Below are 25,461 nucleotides of genomic sequence, written 5' to 3'. Positions count from 1 at the left end.
CAATTAGATTTTGCTGTACTGTGTGCATTTTAAAGGACTTTGTTGTGGGATTCACAAATTGTACCCAATAGGTTAATCGAATATTAGCATTTTAGAAGTTGGGAAATATAATAAATTTATGGATAAGAACTTTCATACGTGAGACGTTAACTGTACTAGAATCTGTATCGAAACGTCGCATTTACGAAATAAAAGAAGTTGTTATCCACGAAATGTGTCATTATTGCAGGTAAATTGAACAGAGAAGAGCATCTTATATGTTTGCGTGTTCGTGTTTTATTTGGTCAACGAATTTCAAATCAAGTTCAACTAGAGAAATTCATCTTTAAGCGAAACGACATGAAAGATGTCACGGCCAGGAATTGCGTCAAAATCATGTGAGCACATAAATGTCGTTTCGTGAGTAAAATCATTTTTCGGCGAGGAGTTCTAACTTTTGAATAAATCATACTCAATTGCGCAGACTCCGAATCCCGTCTGCTGCTTCCTTCCGGTGCATGAAAGTGCCAGCCTGGCTTTCGAAGAAGTTTTTGTTTTACACGTATGATGCGTAATTGATTTAAGAAACTTCACTGAAATAATTTTCATGGATGGATATGCGTGCACTTACAACGCGAACTTAATTTTTCAAACAGACTACCGGGATGCTACTGCGAGGCCTTAGTGCCGGCTGTTGTCAGAGTTATTGACAGTGGCACTGATTGTAATGTTTAGATTTGTGCGAGTCGACTATTTTGTTTGTTTAGTACAATAAACAAACCATACGCAGAACATCTAACGATGCCATTACCACAAAAGAGCTTAAGAAAACTATAAAGTGAAAGCTTCAACGATCTGTGTAGAAAAACATTTTCAGGAGTAAGCAAGGAGTCATTTGATTGTCAAACATGCTGTCAGGGCGAGCTATATACAGTTCCACTTCAAGGTAAGTTTGTCATAAGTATTATTTTCGTATTGAATGAATTAGATTATCACATTGCTGTCTTAGATTTTCATTATTTACAAGCTGCTCTCAGTCATTGTCACACTGTGGCAGGCTGTGATGAAGAAAAATCATATCACCTTTAGGTTTAATATGTTTAATATAGAAACACAGAAGATGTGTCTCCTAATTTTAAACTAGGAGTAGTTGATCTACAGGTAACCTAGCTCTACGTTTGTAACACCGGAGAGCGGAAGGTCGCGGGTTCGATCCCCGACCACGTCATACCAAAAGACGTTAAAATGTGGTACTTGTTGGTCCCTGTCTGGCGCTCGGCATTAATGGGTACAACAAGGACTGGTCGGCTCGGAGTCAGTATAATGTGTCTCAGTGGGGTATTAATGATTCACTGCGGCATGGTATCTCAGTGGGCTAGCACTATAAAACCAGCTTCAGTCTGGGCTAGTACAAGCAGCCGCACATACACACACACGCATGCACGTCGTCATATGAGCGAAATATTCTCAAGCACGACTTAAAACCCAATTTCACCTCACCTCACCTATGTTTGTAACAGATATGTATATCTAATTAAAATCAGATTTTCACTCAGATACGTTAAATCTGTATATGAACGTGTGGACACCTCCATAGGTCAGTAGTGGATCATGTCAGGTGAATTTTCCAATCAATGTCAAAGCTTTTAAATTCAAACCTGATATATCAGTGGAACTAACCAGTTGCAAAAATACAGTTGCACCATTGTATTGTTGAGAAAGTTTGATCTATCTGTCATTTCTAGGCCTTTCTGCTCAGTGCTGTGGCATCACTTATGATAATCTGCATCCAAAAGTCAGTACCATCACTGTAATGGCTGTAGGTGAATTCGTAGACCAGACTGGTTCGTAGACGTGGAAATCCGGTGGATTCGTAGGCATATTGAGCGGTGGATTCGTAGACGTTAGTAAAATGGGTGAACTTCAACATCATTGATGATGAAAATCGATATTATGACTTTAGTGTAAACCAAGAGTGTTTGAGTTATGTGAAATAAAAAAAATATATTAGGTAAGTATGATCAGTGATGAAAAAAAACATGCTTCGCAGCGGGCCAGGTCCGACAATTTCTTCTGCCTTTAGGACAACTTCCAGGCCGCTAATATATTAAATTGAGTTTTGTGAAATAAAAAAAAAATATATCAGGTAAGTATGATCAGTGATGAAAAAAACATCAATTATCAACATTCAACTACGCATGATCAGCAGGGAAGTAGCAGTAGAGAAGAAGGATAAGGTGGGTCACCGACAAAGTAATTAACAAAACACTTCAATATACACACAGTATTGTAAATATCAAAACAACTCACCACTTCCTAATTAACATTCACAACAACTCAGTGTAACCTGTTTTCGATGAGTAGACTAATTTATTTTAATCCACCGACAACCTAAATGACAGTGAAAACTGTTCAACAATTTCATTATTTTCTTCTTATCGGAATATAATGATGAGTAGACTAATTTTGTCCTATCCGCCGACAAAGATTACATGTACAAACACAAAATACTATTATTCAATTCTACACGTCTACGAAATCACCATCTAAGAACCAGTCTGGGCTATGAATCCACCACGTCTACGAACTGGTTCAGCCTACGAAAACACCGCCTCCCACTGTAATATCCTCTTTTATGTTGCTCTTATTTGTACCAGTAGAAATTTGTAAATACAGATGGCAATTAAATGAAGCTGATTAATTTTAGAAACCTGGAAGTTGTTTAGATGCAGCCTGTAGTACTGGAGTGGCCTGACACAGGCTGCTCAAGGTTCATCTGACATGGCCCACGTTTTATGGAGGTGCCTTCAGATATTTAACTGGTATAATTAGATCTAATTTCTCCATTCTACTATGACATTATCAAATATACAACTTATGGCTACACTGATGATAGTCTGTCAACAAAGTATCTTGTATATGTGAACACTGACATGTTCAAACATTGTTGTTTCCTTAGTTATTCTTCACCATGTTCACTGGCATTAACACCGCTAACCATGATAATTATTGTAACAGGCATTTGGAAGTGGGTAGCACTTCAGCATTATAAAAAAAAATATAACCAAATCAGTGCAATATGAACATAATTAACCTGATTAGCACAACAATGGCCTCAATATAATTTATTCTTTTCTGTACTGTAATAGTCACAATATCACTGTAAAATGTATGTTCGTCATTTTTATGATTTGTGGTTTTGAACTGTCATAAATAATGCCTATGTCAACTATGGTCAGCTTGTAATGATGCTATCATGCTTATTATTTGGGGCAAGATGGGCGAGCGGGGGCAAGGTGGGCGAGCTGTCTAAGGTGCTGTGCCAGTAAGCGAAAGGTGCTTGGATCGATACCCACATGTGACCGAGTGTAAAAACCTTGGAGCTACCATTACTTGCAGGCTCTTTCAGTGTTGTCACAACCCCCACTATGCAGTACACAACCCTGTACACTTAAAAGAACCCACTTATCCGTTGGTAATTGACCAGATGAACACACGAACACGTGTGCAGACACCTAGTTGCAGGTATAATAATGTGCAGTGTCATTTGACAAAATACTGTGACTATGTGTCCCAGTTCACCCAGCTGCAAATGGGTACCTTGTGAGGATGAGTCTGTGTGATAACTCGCTGCGTTTAACAATAACAAGCTGCATCAGTTGGTTAAAACAATGCCAGAAAAAAAGACATCCGTTGATCAAGGGAACACTCCAGTGCCTTGAGCATGTACTAGTTGTGTGGATATGTGGGCTGTATAAACATGATAAATATCCTATAATGATAATTATTTTCTTTGTCTTTTACCATGTGAACTATTACAAACATGTATTGGCTAGTGGTATTTATACTTTTGGTAAGTCAAGTCATGAAAATCATCAGTCGACATTATATAAATATGAAGTGTTTTGTCTTCTGATATTCTTTATGTGACTGAATGATGATGAGTCTGTGTTTGTTTGCAGCTTAACCCTGTATGTAGGCTTGTTAGCCTTTTCCAAATTCCTACGTGCAGTTGGTCTCTTCCTGGCATATGATCTGCTGAAGCTGATTCCAGTGGTTCAGTTCCTCTTCATTGTGAAAGCGGGGTAAGTTCAACTCCTGGAGATTCCGTTTTTGCTTCCTTGAACAGGATAATCATTTTCACTTCAGCCATGTCAGAAAGCTTGATAAGGATAGTATGTATATTTTGGTACGGTTTTCAGTACACAAGATCAGTTTACGTTTGTGGATATTTCTTTATGTTATTAAGTCAGATAACTGAACTGAATTTTATGTGACTTGGGCAGCAGACTAGTGGCTAATGTTTTAGACAGCAAACATGGTAAATTTCTTAATCATATTATTTGTGTTTATTCTACATATTCTGTGTACCGTTATTATATAATTCTCACTCTACTGTACCCAAATATTTTGTAAGTATAAATACTATAAACTACAGTTATTACAAGCATAAAGGGACCACTAATTCTAGTACCCAAAAAGTGAACTTCTTTGGTTGTAAACATTTCAACCACATATACAACAAGTGGCCAGGCAATAATGTCAGTTTGTTACTATCTATTATTGATCACAAATGTAGTGGTAAATTTTCAGACACTATGGAGTCCAGGACTTTATTACCCACGTGGTCAACGTATGGGTAGTTGCATACTCAGCTAGTATTTCACGAGTGTCGTATCACGTTGACCTGTGTCGTAACGACTTGACCTGAGATTCTAACGATTGATTGGATAACCGATGACCTCTCATTTAGGTCATGTTGTGACGGAACTACTTTTTCGGTCATAACAAACACGTGAATTCATTCATTCTACAACTCATTGCTCATTGTGGGAATGTAATCATTGCGAACGTTGCCATATCGCTGTTTAATTGTGAGTCGAACTGAGACATTATATGCGTCGAAAAACATAAACGCAAAGTTTCCACCAGTGATGGTAGCCGAGTGAAGCATCTGCAAACTTCGAAACGGGGTGCTACGGAGTAGTTTAATGAGTCGAAATCTCCAAATGAGGCGATGACAACTGACATGCATCGTGACGCCGGTTACCAAGGAGGCAAAACAAAATAGTCGACGCCATTAAAGTGTGACAACCAAGGAGTGTACGGTAAATACAACATTCTTCCGCCAACCTCTTTGAAGAATTGTTTTGAAATCATAACAATAACAAAATATACACTATTTTGTCAATTTAATACATGAAACCATCATGGGTAATAAATTAAAATACCAAGATTTCGGTGACAAGGGTGAGAATAATCTGAATTATTCGTGACCTTCCTATGGTTTCTGACCTCGCTTTTACTCGGTCAGATACCATAGGAAGGACACATGTTTCATATAATTCATATGTAATGAGACCTTGTGTAGTATTCTCTATGTATATCATGTGATGTCATAGCTCAGTTTAATGGTGACGCTAGTCATAGCTTGGGCAATGAGCATGATGAGGGCAGTGGGTATAACATAATGCACACGCACGGTAAACACATGGTTAACACGTTTATAATCCTTATTATCTGTTATTGTCTATAGTACCAATGAATGGGAGGTATGAGGTATTTTCATTGGTTGAGAAACAGTCATTTGACTTTCCTCAAAACACAGTATTGCCCACCATGCAGCAGTCCAAAGTGGTCCTGCATGAAAAAACCCTGGTGCAGAATGAAAAGCCAAATTCTTTCTGTCAGCAACAGTATAATGCAAAGCATTTGGTGCAGCAGTTATTAAAAACTCAAATTGAAATGGTTTGTTTTGTTTTTAATGTATAATCACATTATTATTGACCACAATTTAGCCAATATCATGTTTTGGAATCCAAGAAACTGACCATGCTAAGCCAGTGCCAAGATCAGTACCAGTTTCTTGGTCCATGAAACATAATATTGTCATGCTACAATACGTAGAAAAAACTGAAATTTTAATAGAAGATTTTCAGGATAGAGTCTGTAGGTATTGCACTGTTTAATGATAATTGTACATACAACAGTTCTGTCTTCTTGATAGGCGCCAGCTTAAGTTGGTCTACATATTTGTTTCAGGACTGCTTTACCACTGCTATTTCTTCAGAAGCCATTGAGCACTGGCAGGAGACTGACAAAAAATCAGGTAACCACGAGAACATTGTGACAAAGAGAAATAACATCAGGAGTATGAAATAATGAAGTTATATATTACTTGCTTGACATGAACACATTCTACATTTCTACAAGCTCTCACACATTTAAATATACGACCAGTGAATATCCGAGTTAAAATTGGTCTTCAGCAACCTATGCATATCATAAGCAGCAAATAACTTGGTTGACACATGTGATTGTATCCCAACAACTGCGTAGATCAATGCTCATCATGTTGATCATTGGATTGTGTGGTCCATTTGCTTATTTACTGACTGCCATCCTATGTAGTAGGTACTTCATTCTAATACAATACAAGAGCTTGGTCCAAATACACCATAGCCTGGTTGCTGGTGATTGGTTGATGAATTGTTGAGGGCATACTGTCACAAATAATTTACGAAACTGAATCTACCATGTTAGTGGGATTGACCCAGTTATCAGTATTGAAGACGTACTAATGTGCAACATGTCCTGAACTGTCAAACTGCACTCTCACGCAGGTTCTAACCACGTATGACGTGGATATGCGCAGCCCAAAGGCTTGGCTAAAATTGTAAAGAACCAATCAGAGAGTTGCTGTCGAAGGCCGCTCAAACCCGTGGTGTAACTATACAATACACCACGGCTGAGATCAAAGGACCGCAGTCGGGGCATGGTACAAAGCTGAAATATTGTTGAGTGTGGTGTTAAACAACAAATAATGCAAACCATTTAGATATTCATGTAGGTTTGAAAGGTTTACAAAGCCTTCAGTTAGTAGAATGGTTTAAATTGACAAGAGTTTCTCTTGTCATCATCATCTTCTAAAGTGGTACACTTCGAACCCTTTTACTGTTACAGCTCTTCCGGATAGTGAGACATGCATTTGTTGGCAGTCTTATCGGTTTCTTGTGGATGTTTGGTCTCACCTTGTGTGGTCCACTCAGGTGAGACAATATTACAGTATTTATTATAGTCGTAGACTACAATTATTTATGAAGCATTCTAGTAATGTAAGTTCAAGTGCAATCTAACAAATCGTCATCATACATACCGGTACTTAATGGCACTTAGAAAACAAGTTTAAAATGAAGAAAATCTGTTTTTTAGTTGTAAACTGTGAATACAATGTCCTTGACGTAAACTGAATTTGAAAAAATATGATAAAAAATGGATGATATTTTATCAAATATTTAAGAGACAATCTTCAACTATATATTTATAAGCATGTAACCCTGCAAAATAAGAATTCAGGTGAACATTGTAGATGACTAAATTTAAATGCGAGCACACTGGGTCTATAAATAGACTCACTGACTAGATTTTCCCTTACTTTATATTGTATGTTGGGTAGCCCAGTGGTAAATGTGTTCATGTCATGTTGATGACATGCTGAGTTCAAGTTCCCCTAAGGATACAATATTTGAAACATTTTTCTTGTGTCCCCCTGTCATGATACTGCTAGACTCACATTTACTCACTATAATGTATGTGTCTCTGCTTCAGAACCATCTTACTGTTCGAGCACAGTGATGTTGTGATCATCGCAGGGTTTACAGCTCTCTTCACAAACAATGGAGGAGGGCCTGCTAAGGTGATGGAATGTCCACAGTAACAATAGACACGAGTTACATATGTACATGATTGAAAGACACAGCTTAACTCCATTATATTTACTGCTTGCTTTGGGCTAGTATTTGTGTTGCAAACAGATTTTGAGTGAAATTAAGAGGTCTTTAAGTTTGTCACTTTTCTTGTTACTTGATGCAAAACTAAGAGGGATGCTGTAATGCTCACTGTTACCATGGTTACTTGAGTACATGATGATGTTCATTAACACTGACAAATATATACCTGGTACTTTGCATTCCTCTAGCATGTCTGAATGATCTTTGACAAGTATAATAAAACAACAAGAATGTGACTAGGAATGCAGATGTGGCGGTGTATCAAATTACAGACATCGTTTGGTATTTGCGTGCATGGAAAAAAGATGAGATAGTAACGTTTAGTATGATAAGTTTGTTACGGTTGACAAGTACAAACCTGATAATATTTGCCTTACTATGATGCAGGGTCTTTCGAGATACAGAAATGTGCATCCATTACACTATAATAAGAAGAATGCACAAAAATCAGTGCACCAAATTATTGGAAACAAATATATAAGTCCTGTAATTAATATGGTAATTCAATTTTACAGTATTGTACACTACAGTTCTTTACAGGACCGTAATATTTCTTGTAAGGACCCTTGACATAAATTATTGGAGATTCCATGTAGGTGGGAGGGAGGGAGATATATGGGGGAGGGGGGAGTATTCAAGGGAAATGAAAACATGCTGCATCACTACTTAATAAAAGTTATGTCTTGTATGTCCACAATAATACCAGTGTAATTCATTTACACATGCATATTTCTAATATACACAATCATATGGGTCAGTTTTTAACTTCCTGTTTTTCCTGTTTCAGTCCCGTGGTGCTGTTTTCTTCTTGGTTGCCGTGGTTACACTTCTGTTGTTTGATCATGATGAAAAACTTGACATGATGTCTGAACATGATGGTAAGGTCATGTTAATACTTAATAGTCACCGTTGAAGTATGTTTCAATCTGTGCAAGCTTAATTATGTATCTATCCTACATTTAATTAATGCAATCATTACATAACAATTAGTTATGACGTAGTGCTACATGATACTGAAATCAGTGTTGTTGATGTGTCTCATTCGTCCCCTGTGTTTTCTTTATGGCGGGTTATAAGCATCAATATGTTTAGTGTAAAATATATCACCTTACAATATGATCTATGGCCTTTCACCTCACATGAGTTCCTTACTGACACACTACTGTCACCTTTATCAGTCTTAGTTGTGGACAACCTCCAAGGTGTAGTGGTTTGCACGGGTTTGATCCACGGTCGCGTCATACCAAAAGACGTTAAATATGGTTCTTGATGGTCCCTGCCTAGCGCTCGGTATTAATGGATACAACAAGGACTGGTCGGGTCGGAGTCAGTATAATGTGTCTGAGTGGGGTATTCATGCTTCACTGCGGCATGGTATCTCAGTGAGCTAGCACTATAAAACCAGCTTAAGTCTGGGCTAGTACAAGCAACCACACATACACCCATGCATGGCGTCATATGACCGAAATATTTTTAAATGCAACATTAAATCCAATTTCATCTCACCTTAGTTGTTGCGTTTGCAGAGTTGCCTCCCTTTGTCACACAAGATTCTGCTGTTAACTCATTCCAATACCCATTGTGTCCTCATTTTGATGCTTTGTCTGTTGAGACAAATCTTGTGTTTGTGTCTTATCAAGGATGTAAATATTTGCTTCATGTCATTTTTTCCTGTCATATTAATGATGAATGATGATGCAACTGGGATACTGTTTAAACTGTCCACTTGTTATTTCCTGACATGTTGTACTTGCAGCCAACCATGAAGACATCCATGGGACGTTCATATCTCATGTGTTCTATCACATTGTAAATCTGGTTGGATGGTCAGATCACAAAGTAAGTCAGTCCCTTCCTGTTTGTCATTTCCAAAGTTTTGACGCCATTTCTTATAAGTTTGTTGTCTAGTGCTGCCCTCAGCAATGTTCCAGCTACATAATGACTGGACCAGACAATCCAGTGACTGATATCATGAGCATCGACCTGTACAACTGGGATACGAAGACTTGTATGAAACAAGTCAGCAGGCCTGACCACCTGATCCCATTAGTCACCTCTTACTACAAGCATGGGTTGTTGAAGACCAATTGTAACCCAGATCTTCCTGTCTTTTGTAAATATATCTAATAATTGAGTTATTGTTATTATATGCTGTTTGTCTTTTAATAGTTAGGTACAAAATTTACCACAGTTGATGTACATTTCTTTGATGGTGATATATTTACAGTGCTACAAATGACAGCAGTAGATTCACTGGCTTGGTTCACTATATACCTGCAGTATATAGTGTTTGAAAGAAACAAATATATGTCTTTGTTGCCCCAAACTTATATGCATCAGTGCAAGACTATGGTTTGTTACAGGGTGGAGTGGTGCTGTTGTTCATCACGTTGTGTCTTCACGTTGGCTACAATGCAGCTGCAAAAAAACTGTCAGTGGAAGTGGGTGGTGCAAAACGTCTTCATGCTCTGTCAACCTTTGCATCAGCTGGTCTGCTGTGGCCCTGGGCAGCCTTCATATACCTCACAAGAGAGGTGGGTATCTGTTAGAGTGGACAGTAGAGGTGTAAGGAAAGCTAGACTTGAATGAGACACAGTCGTGGGTTTTCCTGTTGTATGTATAATGTTTGTATGCTACTTCCAGAGTGACATACAGTCATGGCTCTACCTGCAGTATATTGTGTTTGTATGCTACTTCCAGAGTGACATACAGTCATGGCTCTACCTGCAGTATATTGTGTTTGTATGTTACTTCCAGTGTGACATGCAGTGACTACCTGCAGTATATAGTGTTTGTATGCTACTTCCAGAGTGACATACAGTCATGGCTCTACCTGCAGTATATAGTGTTTGTATGCTACTTCTAGAGTGACATACAGTCATGGCTCTACCTGCAGTATATTGTGTTTGTATGCTACTTCCAGAGTGACATACAGTCATGGCTCTACCTGCAGTATATTGTGTTTGTATGCTACTTCTAGAGTGACATACAGTCATGGCTCTACCTGCAGTATATTGTGTTTGTATGCTACTTCTAGAGTGACATACAGTCATGGCTCTACCTGCAGTATATTGTGTTTGTATGCTACTTCCAGAGTGACATACAGTCATGGCTCTACCTGCAGTATATTGTGTTTGTATGCTACTTCCAGAGTGACATACAGTCATGGCTCTACCTGCAGTATATTGTGTTTGTATGCTACTTCTAGAGTGACATACAGTCATGGCTCTACCTGCAGTATATTGTGTTTGTATGCTACTTCTAGAGTGACATACAGTCATGGCTCTACCTGCAGTATATTGTGTTTGTATGCTACTTCCAGAGTGACATACAGTCATGGCTCTACCTGCAGTATATTGTGTTTGTATGCTACTTCCAGAGTGACATACAGTCATGACTCTACCTGCAGTATATTGTGTTTGTATGCTACTTCCAGAGTGACATACAGTCATGGCTCTACCTGCAGTATATTGTGTTTGTATGCTACTTCCAGAGTGACATACAGTCATGACTCTACCTGCAGTATATTGTGTTTGTATGCTACTTCCAGAGTGACATACAGTCATGGCTCTACCTGCAGTATATTGTGTTTGTATGCTACTTCCAGAGTGACAAACAGTCATGGCTCTACCTGCAGTATATAGTGTTTGTATGCTACTTCCAGAGTGACATACAGTCATGACTCTACCTGCAGTATATTGTGTTTGTATGCTACTTCCAGAGTGACATACAGTCATGGCTCTACCTGCAGTATATAGTGTTTGTATGCTACTTCCAGAGTGACATACAGTCATGACTCTACCTGCAGTATATTGTGTTTGTATGCTACTTCCAGAGTGACATACAGTCATGACTACCTGCAGTATATTGTGTTTGTATGCTACTTCCAGAGTGACATACAGTCATGTCTGAAAACATGATATATTGTGTTTGTATGCTACTTCCAGAGTGACATACAGTCATGGCTCTACCTGTTATTTCCTCTACTGCTGGTGATCATGTTCGTCTTCCTGATTGACTTCTACATCGAGGCAGTATCCATCAACCACCTGCAGCCACAGAAGACAGCTCTGTATGGTGTTGCAGCCATCTCCCTGGGGGCGCTGTTCCTCAGTTCCACCTGGAACCACCCCTACATGGCCCAGATCACCACCATGCACAAGCTGAAGGAAGTCATCACTGAGGACCATGTTCTCTCAGGGGGAGTCGTCTTCAGCCTCATGGCTCTCATCCTAAGTGAGATCTTGACCAATATATGATAGCCACTGGACTACAGATTGTACGCTAAGCTCTTGCCTGTTGTGGACAACTTTGTCACTCTACCAGAAGTGTGCAAGTGGTTATTTAATGTCTTTGCTAATGTCATTCTAGTGAATAAGGACTTTGACTTATTGTTTATCAGATATATGTATGTGTTTAATCTGATTGGTTTGAGGTTGCGGGTTGAGGGAAAAACACCCATTGGCATTCTCAAGGACTGTTGATACTTGTCTGGGCTTTTCTCACCCAATCTCATTCAAATCAGATCTTGTGCTCACCACTGCTACACAAAGATCTAGGAATGTCCCCTTAGAGGTCAAGTGAGAAAAATATTTCATTTGCCATGTTTGTAAAGAGCATTGCTTACAAAATTGTTGAAGTGCAAGGTTTGAATGTGTTTTCTTTTCATTCATCCTTGAAAAGCTTGTGATGTAATGGGATGTCCTCACATCTTTGGTGTCTTCCATCACATATATACTGTATACCTATATAGCTGACTGTGTGAGCTGGCATAGGAGTGACATCCAACACTAAACCAGCTTTAGAGTTTAAGAAAAGATCTATTAACAATACAAATTATACAAACACAATACAAATTTGGGCATATTTTACTTGATCTGATGATTCTACTGTTGTTCCACCAGGTACATGGCTGCTGGTGTCTCCAAGCCGCAGTGCCAAGGGCAACTTCATTGGTTATTCCCCATCCGGACTTCCATTGTACAGTTTTGCTGGGGAAGCCATCCATCGCACGTCACAATCAGTTTTCATCATTCTCAAAAATGGCCTTCGACAGATTCTGGAGGAGTCCAACTCCCGCAAGATCTTCTACTTTTTGTGCATTAACTTGGTGGGTTGCAGTCAAAGAGGAAGCATGCTTATTGTTTATTATACATTATTCTTTAACAAGCAGTTTTGTTTCATATGTGACCACTGTAATATGTTGAAAAGATCACTTTGAATTGTATTTAGTTTTTGATACCTGTTGCTATTTTGTGCAAAGTATTTTATAATGTTTGATTTGTTGTTAATCTCCATGTTAAAGTAAAGAAGTTACAATAACCTTGCTATGCCTGAGGGGTTAAGGTGTTAGGTTAATGCTTAAATGTTGTATGGAAAGATGGTATAGGTTCAGAATATAGCACTGCCTTACATCTGGTGTTGATTATTTGCTCTCCACTGGAGTTCAGCTTGATCCCCAGTTTGCATGACTTTACCACTGATGAAGACTGGAGAGTTCCAGTGATGTGCAGCCTACCTGATTGTGTCATTGTAGAAACATCGGTTTAGACTGGTCATAAGGACGAGTGTTAACATTATTTGACAAGTCCTCAGAGTTTACAGTCAGTTCTTCAAAATTGAGAAAAACATTTACTATGTTTACATTTCCTGTTTTATTTCGTTCCAACTTGTAGGGGGCGGTGGGGTAGCCTAGGTGTTGAAGAATTCGCTCATCACGCTGATGAGTTGGGTTCCATTCCCCAAATGGGTACAATGTGTGAAGCCATTTTCTGGTGTCCCCAGCTGTGATACTGCTGGAATATTGCTAAAAACGCGTAAAACCATACTCACTCATTCAACTTATAGCAGAAGGGAAACACTGAGAACTGGCTCAGAATGATAAAATGTTATTAGTCACAGAAAACAGAGGATGTACCATTATACCCAATGTAATAGTCAGACTAGGGAGAACTTCGAAGGCTGTAACTGTGTCCTCATGTAGTAATAATGAGAATATTTATAACACCTTTTCCAGGCTAGATATCCTGCTCAAAGCGCACAATCTGATCATTATTACCTCGGATAACCCAAGCTGCCTGTTAGGTGCTAGAAGGATAATAGTCTCACGACATATTTCACCCATTTTTTCTGCTGGGTGAACAGAGGCAATTTTGAACAAACTCATTGAACAAACTCACCTGCTCGTCTCAGGTGAGACCACATGTATCACATGTGCTTGTTGTGGGGCAGGAGTTTTGAAATCTGAAATTTGAGAAAACAGGGAAATGCCAGGAAGTCACGTGCCAAACACAATTTGAGTTTGGTCACCCATCCAGTTAAAAAAAGACTGTTTCCTTGTCAAACCAACGTTGCTTAACTGTTTGTAACCTGAGCTCTTTGCACAGGACCACACGCCACCACATGGATAAGTGATCATGCTTTCAACCACTGGTCTGTCTGTCCATTACGGGCAGCCATGATATGTTGGTCTGTTGTTTAACACCACACGCAATATTAATAGTCCAGCTGTATGGCCCTGCCTTGTAAGTAGTTGAGACAATCCAGTGATGGACATCCAGAGCATCCATCTACAGTGCACTCTGTCAAACTCGGACTCTGTCTTTCTCGGATTGCTGTATTAACAGGACTGAACTTACGGTCCCGACGTAATCCTTCTTTGTTGTCATAATGAAAAAGCTCTGTATCTCGGACTCTCATTATTTCGGATTTCGGACCAAAGTGTCAGCCCGAAAAGGTAGTTACACATAAAAACATTGCTTTATAATCCGGACTGAGCAGGAAGTCCGCTTGGGCAATAAACCTTGAATAAACAATCCGTTGATTGGTTTGTGTATTTTGTCTTATTTACTGAGCAGGAAGTCTGTTTGGCCAAGACCGCTTGGTCTAGCGGTGAACGCTTATTTACCTTTGATGCCATTAACACTAATTTGTAAACTATAATTGAGATGATCATGTAAACTCAGTGTCAATGTCACTATGCATTTAAGAGGCCTTCAGACACAGTGTGATATCAAATCAGGTCAAAATGTCTGAGTGACCAAGATAAAAAACATTCAATGAATACAAATGTACTGAATTGGCACTTGTAACCAACTCGATAAATATAATCAATGATTCAATGAGTACAAATGTAGTTATGTACTTTGTCAGTAAGTGTTTCGAGATCTTTATAATGCATTATTCATGTAATATGTGTTTCATGCACAATCGTATGCTCGTCAAAGGGAGATAACTCCATTAAAATCTGTGTACCTCGGACTACTGTCTACAGACAGAGTGCACTGTACACAGTTGGGATACTATATGATCATCATTATCACACTTAACATATTGTGAGTGAGTGAGTATGGTTTTATGCCATTTTTAGCAATATTTCACCAATATCACGGCGGGGGACACCAGGAATGGTCTTCACACTAACATATTGTGAACTATGGAGTAAAACATTCATTCTCTTGTAGTTGCTACAGTTGTATTTGCTTGTGCTGTATGTGGTTTTCTGATGGTGTGTTGCAGATGTTCACGTTTGTGGAGCTGTTGTACGGCGTGTGGACCAACAGTCTCGGTCTAATATCTGATGGCTTCCATATGCTGTTTGACTGCTCGGCCCTTGTCATGGGGTTGTATGCTGCCATCATGTCCAGGTGGAAGGCAACGAGAATATTTTCATACGGGTGAGATTTACAGTCGATAAACACATACTGACCTAATAAATAATATTAGTGATTATTTGTAAATTTTGAGGAGGTAATTCCCTAATAAGGACTTGAAGTGTGTTATGTTTTACATTGTGTACTTGCACTTTTATTCATTCTATTTTATTCATTTCAGATATGATCGGGTGGAAGTGCTGTCTGGTTTTATAAATGGCCTCTTCCTTGTGATCATTTCTATATTTGTATTTGCTGAGGCTGTCACAAGACTATTTGAGCCACCAGAGATCAAAACAGCAAGATTATTGGTAAGGCTCTGGGCTGTGTGGTTACCTAGAGGTTCATTATGTGTGTTTGTCAGTGAAATAAAAGTGTGGACTGAAGACTGTGTGGAAGGTCTGTACGTGAATTTTTGTGGATACAGTATTTGCTTCCCTTTTAGTGGAGCGGCTAAAGAGGACGAATTGTGCATTTAATGATAAAAGCATAAAAACTTTGCACATTTGTTGACTGATGCATAGTGAACATTTTCAGATATGGAGGCACTCAAAATAACTTCGTTTTGCACATGCGCAGAAGGTTTGTTTGTTGTTAACAAACAGCAATATTTCTGCTTCCTGCTGTTATGTGGAAGCGGTGTGTAAATAATCGACTCGGGACCAGACAATCAAGTGATCAACAGCATGGGCATCGACCTACTAATGTACACTCTAAATTTACTAATGTACACTCTGATAAGAGTTCCATGTCACTCTTTATTTTTTCCAGCTCTTCTTTACCCTTTTTACGGCTTTTTTAATCAATCAAAGTTGAAATAATAGGTAAAAGACACAAACTGTTACTCGGCTTTGTTCTGTCCACAGACTTTCCTTTGTAAAGGTCTCAAACTGCTCTTTTCCTCTGGGTCCCATTTTCCCATGATGCGATGGTCCCGAGCAAAGTGGTGTATACATTTCAAAATTGCAGTATGTGCTACAATTTCCTGAAATGATTTAAGAGACGGCAGTACTTGACAAGGCAAGACACAGACGTTCTGAAAATACATGATGGCAAGTTATTGGATTGCATGATGCAGGGATGTCCTGTCGTAACATTGGTGCTTTAACCACATGGCTGTTAGTCCACTTACAAAGAATCCTGTGGCCTACGAGGAACCACGTGGCCACCGGCAGACTGAGGAACACCAATGACCATGATGAACGGGTGTAAATTCGTCTGGCAAGACATCAGTATGATAAATCATGCCGCAGAACTACAATGGGGAGTGGGAGTCACACAATCCATCATTACCAACAGAAGGAGGCTGCGATGTCTGGGGTACATTCGATCAGACGTCCCTTCCTCACAGATTGGAACATTCAGAGACGCCTGGTGTGGTGCAAACTCCAGAAGTGCAACTTGAGGAAATGGCATAGGGTTCATTGGTCTCATGAATGTTGCTTTCTTCTACATGTTGTGGGGCGGTGGGGTAGCCTAATGGTTAAAGTGTTGGCTCGTCACGCCGAAGACCCAGGTTCGAATCCCCACATGGGTACAATGTGTGAAGCCCATTTCTGGTGTCCCCTGCCGTGATGTTGCTGGAATATTGCTAAAAGCGGCGTAAAACCAAACTCAGTCAGTCAGTCAGTCTACACGTTGCCCACTACCATTGTCACTATACAGACGTCGTATCACCAAGAGATGATCTATGCAGCTGAACCCATCAGTAATGGTGTGGGGTTGCGTTCCGCATGGCTGACAGTTGGATCTCATGATAGTACTGGGGAAACACAAGGGTCAATGTTTTCTACAGGAAGTACTGATACAGCCATGGGGCCTCATTTTGTTAACTTTGCCTATCGTCATATATATTCATGGATGCCAACCCTAGTCCGTCTCGTGCCGTCATCGTTCTGTTAGAGAGCAATTCCATCGAAACATTACCATGGCCCACAAGGAGTCCTGATATATACCTCATTGAACATCTTTCGGACTATGTTAGATGCCATGTTTCGAGCTGGATCTTATCCTGTTCAAAGTGAGGAATTGAGGCATACACTGTATCGGGAATGGCAGAGGAATCAGATACTAAAAATACAATGCTTGATTGGCAGTATGAGGAGGAGACTGGCAGATGTTATAAGTCTGAGGAATGGCTACTGGTGTGGTAATCTGTGGTGGTTCATACAATCACAACAACCATTGTCTAAAAACTGTACGAATTCTGTAACCATACTTTCCAGCATTGTTGATGTTCACGTTTTTGTGTATTCTTCTCAGATTGCAGTAATGTGTTATCATGTTTCAATTTCAGTTTTGATTTTGTTGAAATCAGAGTAAAATGTGTTACAGTTACCATTTTAATCCGTGTAAGTTTGGTTTTCAAAGCATATGCACCAAAATATGTCTTTGTTCTCATCTTAAAAAAGTTGGTTATTGCACGATTAATGCTCATGGATATATTTCATTATGGCCTTGAGCTTGAAATCCATATTCAATATCGTAACTTGTCATTTGTAGTATAACTGCCTTGGGTCTGTAAGCGAAGACGATTAATGTGTCACCATGAGTTTTCAATTTCTAACAAAATATTTTATGAACATAAACTTAGTGTATTATCATCAACCATCTTGAAAACTAAAACATCAAAACTTAATTATGCTCAAATGGTAATTTCTAAAGGAAACGTACAGAAAATATTTTATTTGACATTTGTAAATTCGAACTAGGCAAATTTGTCACGGAGTTGGAATGATTTAATTGATTTTTAAACAATATTAAATAATAAAAGTGCGGTTTAGTGATGTTTACTGGAATAAAATAAAGATAAAATAATGACTACTCCCTTGTGAAAGACAAATCTGGATTATCTGCCACACTTGCCCTTGAGTCTAATAACTTAAAGATTTTATTGTTAAAAATATCAAAAAAGTTATGAATTATTGTCCTGGAATACTTTTGCAAAATAGTATGTGCATTTTCAGTCAGATACTTCTTTTGTCATGGCACTCCATATTCGAAAAGCTGTCTGCTACCTGCCAATTTTGATGGAAGGAGCATTTTATTTTGGGCATGTTTTTAATTAATGTAAATCAAGTATTTCTCTTCTGTTCCTGTACCTGTAAGCAATTAATTGTGAAATTATTGTTTTGTAATGATTGCGTATGCTGACAATGTAAGAGGAAACATTGAAAACAGCACAACAGTTTTTGTCTACTGCACATGCGCACACGGACATAAAAATATGTACCTCCATATCTGAAATTATTTCAGAAATGATGACCAACTTTTGTGCTTTTGTAATTAAAAACACATGTTTAATGGAAACTTGACCTTAACCGCTTCACTATTTGAGAATTGGTCCACATGCTCATCCTAAGTACCAGTTAATGAGAACTGTAACACAGTTGTAATATTCTGCATTTAAGCCATTGTATGGTGTTTGATATTTGAATAACCCTTCCATAAAATACCTTTCTTTTGTTTTGCAGACAGTTTCTGTTCTTGGTTTAGCAGTAAATCTTATAGGTATATTCGCCTTCAGTAGTTCCCATGGTCATGGGCATGGAGGTCATGGCCACTCTCAAGGGGGAGGTCATGCACACAGTGGAGGTCATGCACATGGGGGAGGTCATGGTCATTCTCATGGGGGTCAAGGTCACAATCATGGAAGTCATGGCCATGCACATGGAAGTTCAAGTCCATGTGAACAAAGCCATTCTTTATGGGGAGATCATGGACACAGCCATGGAAGTCCGGCTCATACCTCTCATGGTCACTCCCACTTTGGGGGTAATACAAACATGCAGGGTAAGTAACATATATCACACGATTTGCAGACATTTCAGATTATCAGGGAAATGTAAGGCAAATGTCATGATTTGACATGATGTATGATATGAAATACTGCTGCTGTGATGGTTGATTATGACCCACTCACTAACACACTGTGTTCTCACCAAGGCCGGGCGGTGGGGTAGCCTAGTGGTTAAAGCGTTCGGTCATCACGCCGAAGACCCAGGTTTGATTCCCCACAAGGGTACAATGTGTGAAGGCCATTTCTGGTGTTCCCTGCCGTGATATTGCTGGATTATTGCTATGTGTTGAGATCATGTTGGTGTGATTTCATAAGGATGTCATCCAATGATGGATTCAGGATTGCTTCCTCTTTGACAACAGAATTTCATCACTTGTTAATCCCTTGACACAGCTAGTTTCTTTCACAACCAAGGTAGATTTTGAAAACTGGGTATGTTATCTGCAATGGATGTGAGCAGAAGGTTTGGTAATTCAGGCACCAAATATGGTGAGAAAAATAATATGAAAAAGAAGAATATGTAGAAGTAATGACACCTGCAGGCTCTGCCCTATAGATTTGTCATGTTTATCATGTTTATTGCACCCTAAACACCAGAAATCAATGCTACATCTCAGGAAGGATTGACACAATAAACTGGAGATATACGCTCATCTCAATATTTAGGCCTCTTGTACTTGAGAATGTTTGTTACGTACTTGTGTAATGAAATCATTTTGGTGACATTGTTTATGTTGTGTTTCAGGAGTGTTTCTGCATGTGTTGGCCGACACCATGGGAAGTGTTGGCGTCATTATATCAACGCTGATTATAGAGAACTTTGGCTGGAATGTGGCCGACCCTATTTGTTCACTATTTATTGCTACACTGATATTATTGAGCGTCTTGCCTTTACTGAAAGATACAACAACAGTTTTACTTCTAAGAACTCCAACCGATATGGAAAAAGATCTGACACATATTTTACAAAAGGTAAGACAATCATACAAAGACCATTATCACGATCACCACAAGAACTAAATACTTCCTCAATTAGTTAACTGCAAGTGTATTTGTATGAATTGATAAATGAACATCATGAAAGTCATAATGGTTCCTTATCCCTAATGGTTAAGCATTTGTTTGTCACCACAAAGACCCGGGTTCGATTCCCCACATGGGTACAATATGTGAAGTCCATTTCTGGTGTCCCTTTCCGTGATATTGCTGAATATTACTCTCTGCTGTGTAAAACCATGCTCACTCACTCTGATTAAGAGGGTACAGGGGTGGCGCAGCCATCTAACTCACTGCTATTAGCTGTACAAAGCTGCAGTCCTTGGACATGCCAGAATCATGATCGTTGGCTTGAATCCTGGTTCGCCTAAATTATGTTTCTAATTTTGTCAGCAACATACCAGTGTTCATAAGTTTCAATAAAATGGTAAATGTCCAAGACCTGCATGACTCAAAGCTTTCCTTTCAGATAATATTTAAGTAGTGTAATATCATTGGAATACTCAGGCTTTTACACAGACTTTTGAAAATGGTGGTGACTCACAATATTTATTTTTGGGACTCATTTTCAATATTTGGGAGCCATGAAAATTTAAAATTTCTTTGTGTTAATGATTCTCAGTATGTAACTGTGTATGTCACAGGTGGAGTCACCAAATGAAACTACAGCATTGTTCAATGCAAACAGCCAGGATTACTGTCTGCCTTGAGTTCTCTGGAACAATCTGACAGCTCTGTAAAAGTCAAACTATGATCGAACAATGTCATTGTTTCCTTATCAAATTGATTTTATTGAACTAAATTGTGAGGGCCACCGATAAAAGCGTCAAGCTTGACTCGTATAATTATATTTTGAGAGTCGTTTACACAAAATTGTTGCATCAAATACGCAGGAATCATTGTCATGTAAAACCCTGAATACTGTTACAAAACCAGCACACTCAGTTTAAATTTGATTATTGATTTCCAGTATTTGAGACGGTCACCTATTTCATTGCCCAGGGCAAATAAATAAAGCTCTCATCTCTTTATACAGGATGTACACATGATTATAAAGGATTCATTAAGATATCACTACATCTCTGTATGGAATGTTATGTTTGTTGTATTTTGTTTTACAGATTTTGACGATAGATGGTGTTATATCATACCGACGCCCATACTTCTGGTGGCACACATCATCAAAGGTGATCGGTATGCTGCATGTTCAGGTGGCCCCTGACAAGAGTGAACAGAAGATAATTACACAGGTAGGTGGAGCCTTACACTGATTTGACATATAAGCTGACCACACCACTTCACCCTCTGTAAACATGTTGGGAGAGGAAGTTGGGAATGGTCTCTCCTGTGTCCACTACCCCATCCTCATTATGAAAATGGACTTGTTGGTATGAGCAAGGTTAACTAGGGAAAATGCAGCTGACATGACAACACCCATTATATCTTTATGCTGAATAAGTGTTACATGCATTCGAAAAGGATTATCTGCTAAGATTAAGACTAAGTTGTTGATATGTTGTTTGGTGAGTGAGTGAGTGAGTTTAGTTTTACGCCGCACTCAGCAATATTCCAGCTATATTCCAAGAATGGGTTGCTGAAGACCTATTCTACCCCGGATCTTCACGGGCCTGTTGTTTGGTAACAGACATGTGTTGTAGGAAAACGTCTTACCTTATACTGGATATGTTAGCTTGAGTGATATACAAATTGAGCCTGTTTTGAAGTGATGAGCAATTGCTTTAATCGCTAGGATACCTCATCACTAGCTTCAGTTGAGTATCTCAAGTGTCCAACTGGATGTCAAAAGATCCATATCGCAAGTATATGAATAATATTCACCTTATTTCTTAGGCAGTTCATTGACTTTGCTTGTTTTTAATAATGCGTGTATCTATGTTACGTCACACAGAGAGCATGCTCTTTACACTCAATGATGCTCTTTATCTTCTTTGCAGGTGACGTCACTTTTCCGAGAAATGGGAATTACCAATCTCACTGTTCAGGTAGAGAAGGAATCGTTCTTCCATCACCTGTCTGGGTTGGGGGCATCGCTGGACAATGTGGCTGCTGTCACCAATGACATGCACACCATCACCTTTGAAGAACCATTCACAGTGAAGTCTATATGAAGTGAACAATATAGTGTCATATACGATGACATACAGTGATATATATGTACAGATCTTCCTCACAATATACCATACATAATTATATCGGTTGTGTGCAATGTATTATCAAATGAGAAAAGTAAGTTCAGATTGGTTTATGACCAATACATGAAATATAGACATAAAAATATTACGATCTGTTTGATTGGCATTTAGAAGTTGGTGACTAATAAGAAAGTAAGATTGTTTATGGATAACAACTTCTTTTATTATATATGATGCAACGTTTCGGTATGGATTCTTATACCGTTGTCAAGCAAGAGTGAAGTACTACAGCACAGAACAGACTTATATACATGAACAGGGATTAAGTAATAACAACATGTAGGTATGAATCAAGGGGATTAACAACAAGGCACGGTGGTAATAATGTAGTGACAATAGGAGGAAGCCAATGGTCCTAGAGGCAGAAACAAAGTATACATGGCTGATGAGATTAATTTCTTATAAAAATATTATATTCATATTTCTTTCTTTTTTTTGCAAAATAGTTGCTATAACTGTAGATCATTAACATGACCAACAATGAAGGAGAGAACCCAAGAACTGATGGTGTCATTAGTCAGTAAATGGATCTTCAGTCAGTAGTCAATATTTTATAAACTTCCTGAAAAACAGCACACAAATACAGGGTTTTACCTCTACTCACAGACATGGGTGTCCCAGGGACCCTCAGTTATTACTTTTAAAGGTCCTTGCAGGCAATATGAGGGTCTTCTGAAGTAACAGTCTCAAGAACTGTGTGTTTTGATCATTTCTTTAGGGCCTGGAATGAATCATTGATCATGTGGACTGATGGATGAAATGATGCACGTAACTGCTCTGAAAGAAACAACCAAACATTTAGCAAAGTCAGAGATGTGTTGTGGGTACAATGAATAATATTGTGTGTCCCTCTGGACGCAGTGAATTTGTGCGTTGCTTAGAACAGTGCAAATAGCAGACAAGCTCATAAAATGTGAAATTATATCCCATGTCTGTATGGAAACATGGTGACTACTGGTTCTGCTTTTGTTTTGTTTGTGCATTTCGTGCATTTTGCAAATACCAAATACTGACTTTTACGAGATTACAGTAATCAGTCAATATGTTACACTAAGCATTTTTTATGGACATTTTATGTTAGTCTTTTACGATTTAAATTTGACTCAAGTCAACAGTATATTTTTTAAGTTATATGCTAAACAGCATCAAAGACCTCTTGACATTCATCTCTCAGCACTGCCACCTTAACTATTAATCACGTTAATAGAAAGGTAATATTGGGACTGGATGTTCATGTGATCAAAACAGAGTGTGAACCAGCATTTGTATTTTGGTCCAAACTAATTGATTACCGGTAGTATAACACTTAGTCTTCAAGTAATAACCTTCACTGAATTGATTGTAAATTGCACTACAACCTCAACTGACAAGGTGCTACATAACCAGCTGTATGTCTGTGTAGTGATGTATTGACCACATTGGGTGTAGTCAATATTGCTGTGATCAGCTGTTGCATGTGAAGCCAACTAAGTGCATGGTGACAGGGGGCCATTTTCAATTATAGAAGGAATGTTGTGTTCAGATATGTTTAAAAGTCCACCATCGGCAATAGTTGTGGGGGAGATATCTGCTAGTTTTCACTTGTCTGTCGGACAATGCTGTCATTTATTGACATGCTTAAGTTACTTATTTACAATCAGTCCACAGGCAATTATTGATCCTTAAACCAGGTTTTAAAGATAAAACTATTTTCCAGATTAGTACTGCTGCTAGGGATGTGATAAATGCAGGATGTATTAGGCCATATATTGAGAGATATTTGATTGTGTTGTTTGTTACAATAAAGATTCTTATTATTCACCAATGCTCAGGAACTGTGGTCATAAAATCTCTGGGTTTGAATCAATTTTCTCCTAACTGTAAAACACAGTTGGCCAATTTAAAATTTCAGAATTAATTTTTGAGGTCTAGTTCCAATAATTTTGGGTTGTCTGTGTCAGTGTAAACAGGATTAAGGCCTAAGACTAAAGTTATCACACCAATGTATACGTTGTAATTATGTGATGATGTTTAAGTACTGTTTTGATGCAGTAATCAAATGAAGTGAAGTGCAGAATGCAAACATCTGTGATCAAAATAAAAGAGATATGAATTATTTGGCTTGGGCGTGTGGTATTGAGGACGGCAGGGAAAGTACACCTCGCACAATATTACAGGCACAACTGATCAATAACCTTGTTTTGGCAGGTTGTAATATGCAGATATTAAGAATATTTCTCTTAAAAAAATGTTTATCAATACGTTATTACCAGTGAATGCTGACCAGCAGACATCCATTAATCCTTTCTTGATTTGCAAGCTCTACGTGCAACTCCATCTTGAAAGTGTGGTGGTGTAACTATGGGAACTTGTGTCCTTGTGTGGTCATCTGTTGTTGTGACCAGAACATATATAACACAGGGACGAATGGACTATTTTGGAATTGCTTCGGGAAAAGAGTCACTTGAAATGTATTCAATCTAACAAAAATTCTTAGATTTCTTGTTTTATATGTTCTAGTCTTATTTCTAACTACCCGCACAATGTACATAGTCACACATATTAACTTTTATTTAATTTCTTCACTCACTGCAGTTGATTGTGAATGAGATGTTTTGTATGCAAGTGTGTACATGATGTATTCAATATTGAGATACTGATTGCTGTCTATGGCTTCCAGATTGATGTGATTGTTTCCGGGTGTTGACATTTTGTAGATTGTGATAACACCAGCCATGTTATATGTTTCGTTAACTGTATCAGTGTTAGAGCTCCATTCCACAAAGCAATCCTAGCACTACAACTGTCTTAAGTCTTTCTAAAAGTATGGAAATTATAGTGATATTAGCACTTGGACTCTAAGAAGTCTCTGTAAAAGTGTGGGAATTATGATCATCTTAGCTCCAGACTGTCAGACGTCTATGTAAAAAGAAGGGAATTACAATCATCTCATCGCTTAGACTGTTGGAAGTCTATGTACAATTGAAGGAATTACGATCATGCTGGTGCTACAACTGTTTAAGTCTGCGTTAAAATGAATGAATTAAGATCAT

The 25,461-nt window shown here is 38.6% G+C and overlaps 1 protein-coding gene across 1 annotated transcript; it reads left to right on the top strand.

Moving 5' to 3' along the window:
• Nucleotides 1–472: 472 nt before the first annotated feature.
• On the top strand, nt 473–22,600 carry LOC124289813 (zinc transporter 5-like). The gene is made up of 16 exons (XM_046726482.1): nt 473–925; nt 3,942–4,064; nt 6,022–6,088; nt 6,943–7,028; nt 7,588–7,675; nt 8,557–8,647; nt 9,526–9,608; nt 10,133–10,303; nt 11,717–12,005; nt 12,674–12,879; nt 15,288–15,445; nt 15,603–15,732; nt 18,895–19,213; nt 19,966–20,192; nt 21,338–21,466; nt 22,172–22,600. The coding sequence occupies exons 1-16, from the start codon at nt 888–890 to the stop codon at nt 22,343–22,345; spliced, it is 2,379 nt and encodes a 792-aa protein (XP_046582438.1). The 5' UTR covers nt 473–887; the 3' UTR covers nt 22,346–22,600.
• The last annotated feature ends 2,861 nt before the right edge of the window (nt 22,601–25,461 follow it).

This window comes from Haliotis rubra, unplaced genomic scaffold (assembly GCF_003918875.1).
Source record: "Haliotis rubra isolate DU_JTF1 unplaced genomic scaffold, ASM391887v1 Scf112, whole genome shotgun sequence".
NCBI classification, from domain to species: Eukaryota; Metazoa; Mollusca; class Gastropoda; order Lepetellida; family Haliotidae; genus Haliotis; species Haliotis rubra.
This window is presented reverse-complemented; position numbering and strand designations above follow the sequence as displayed.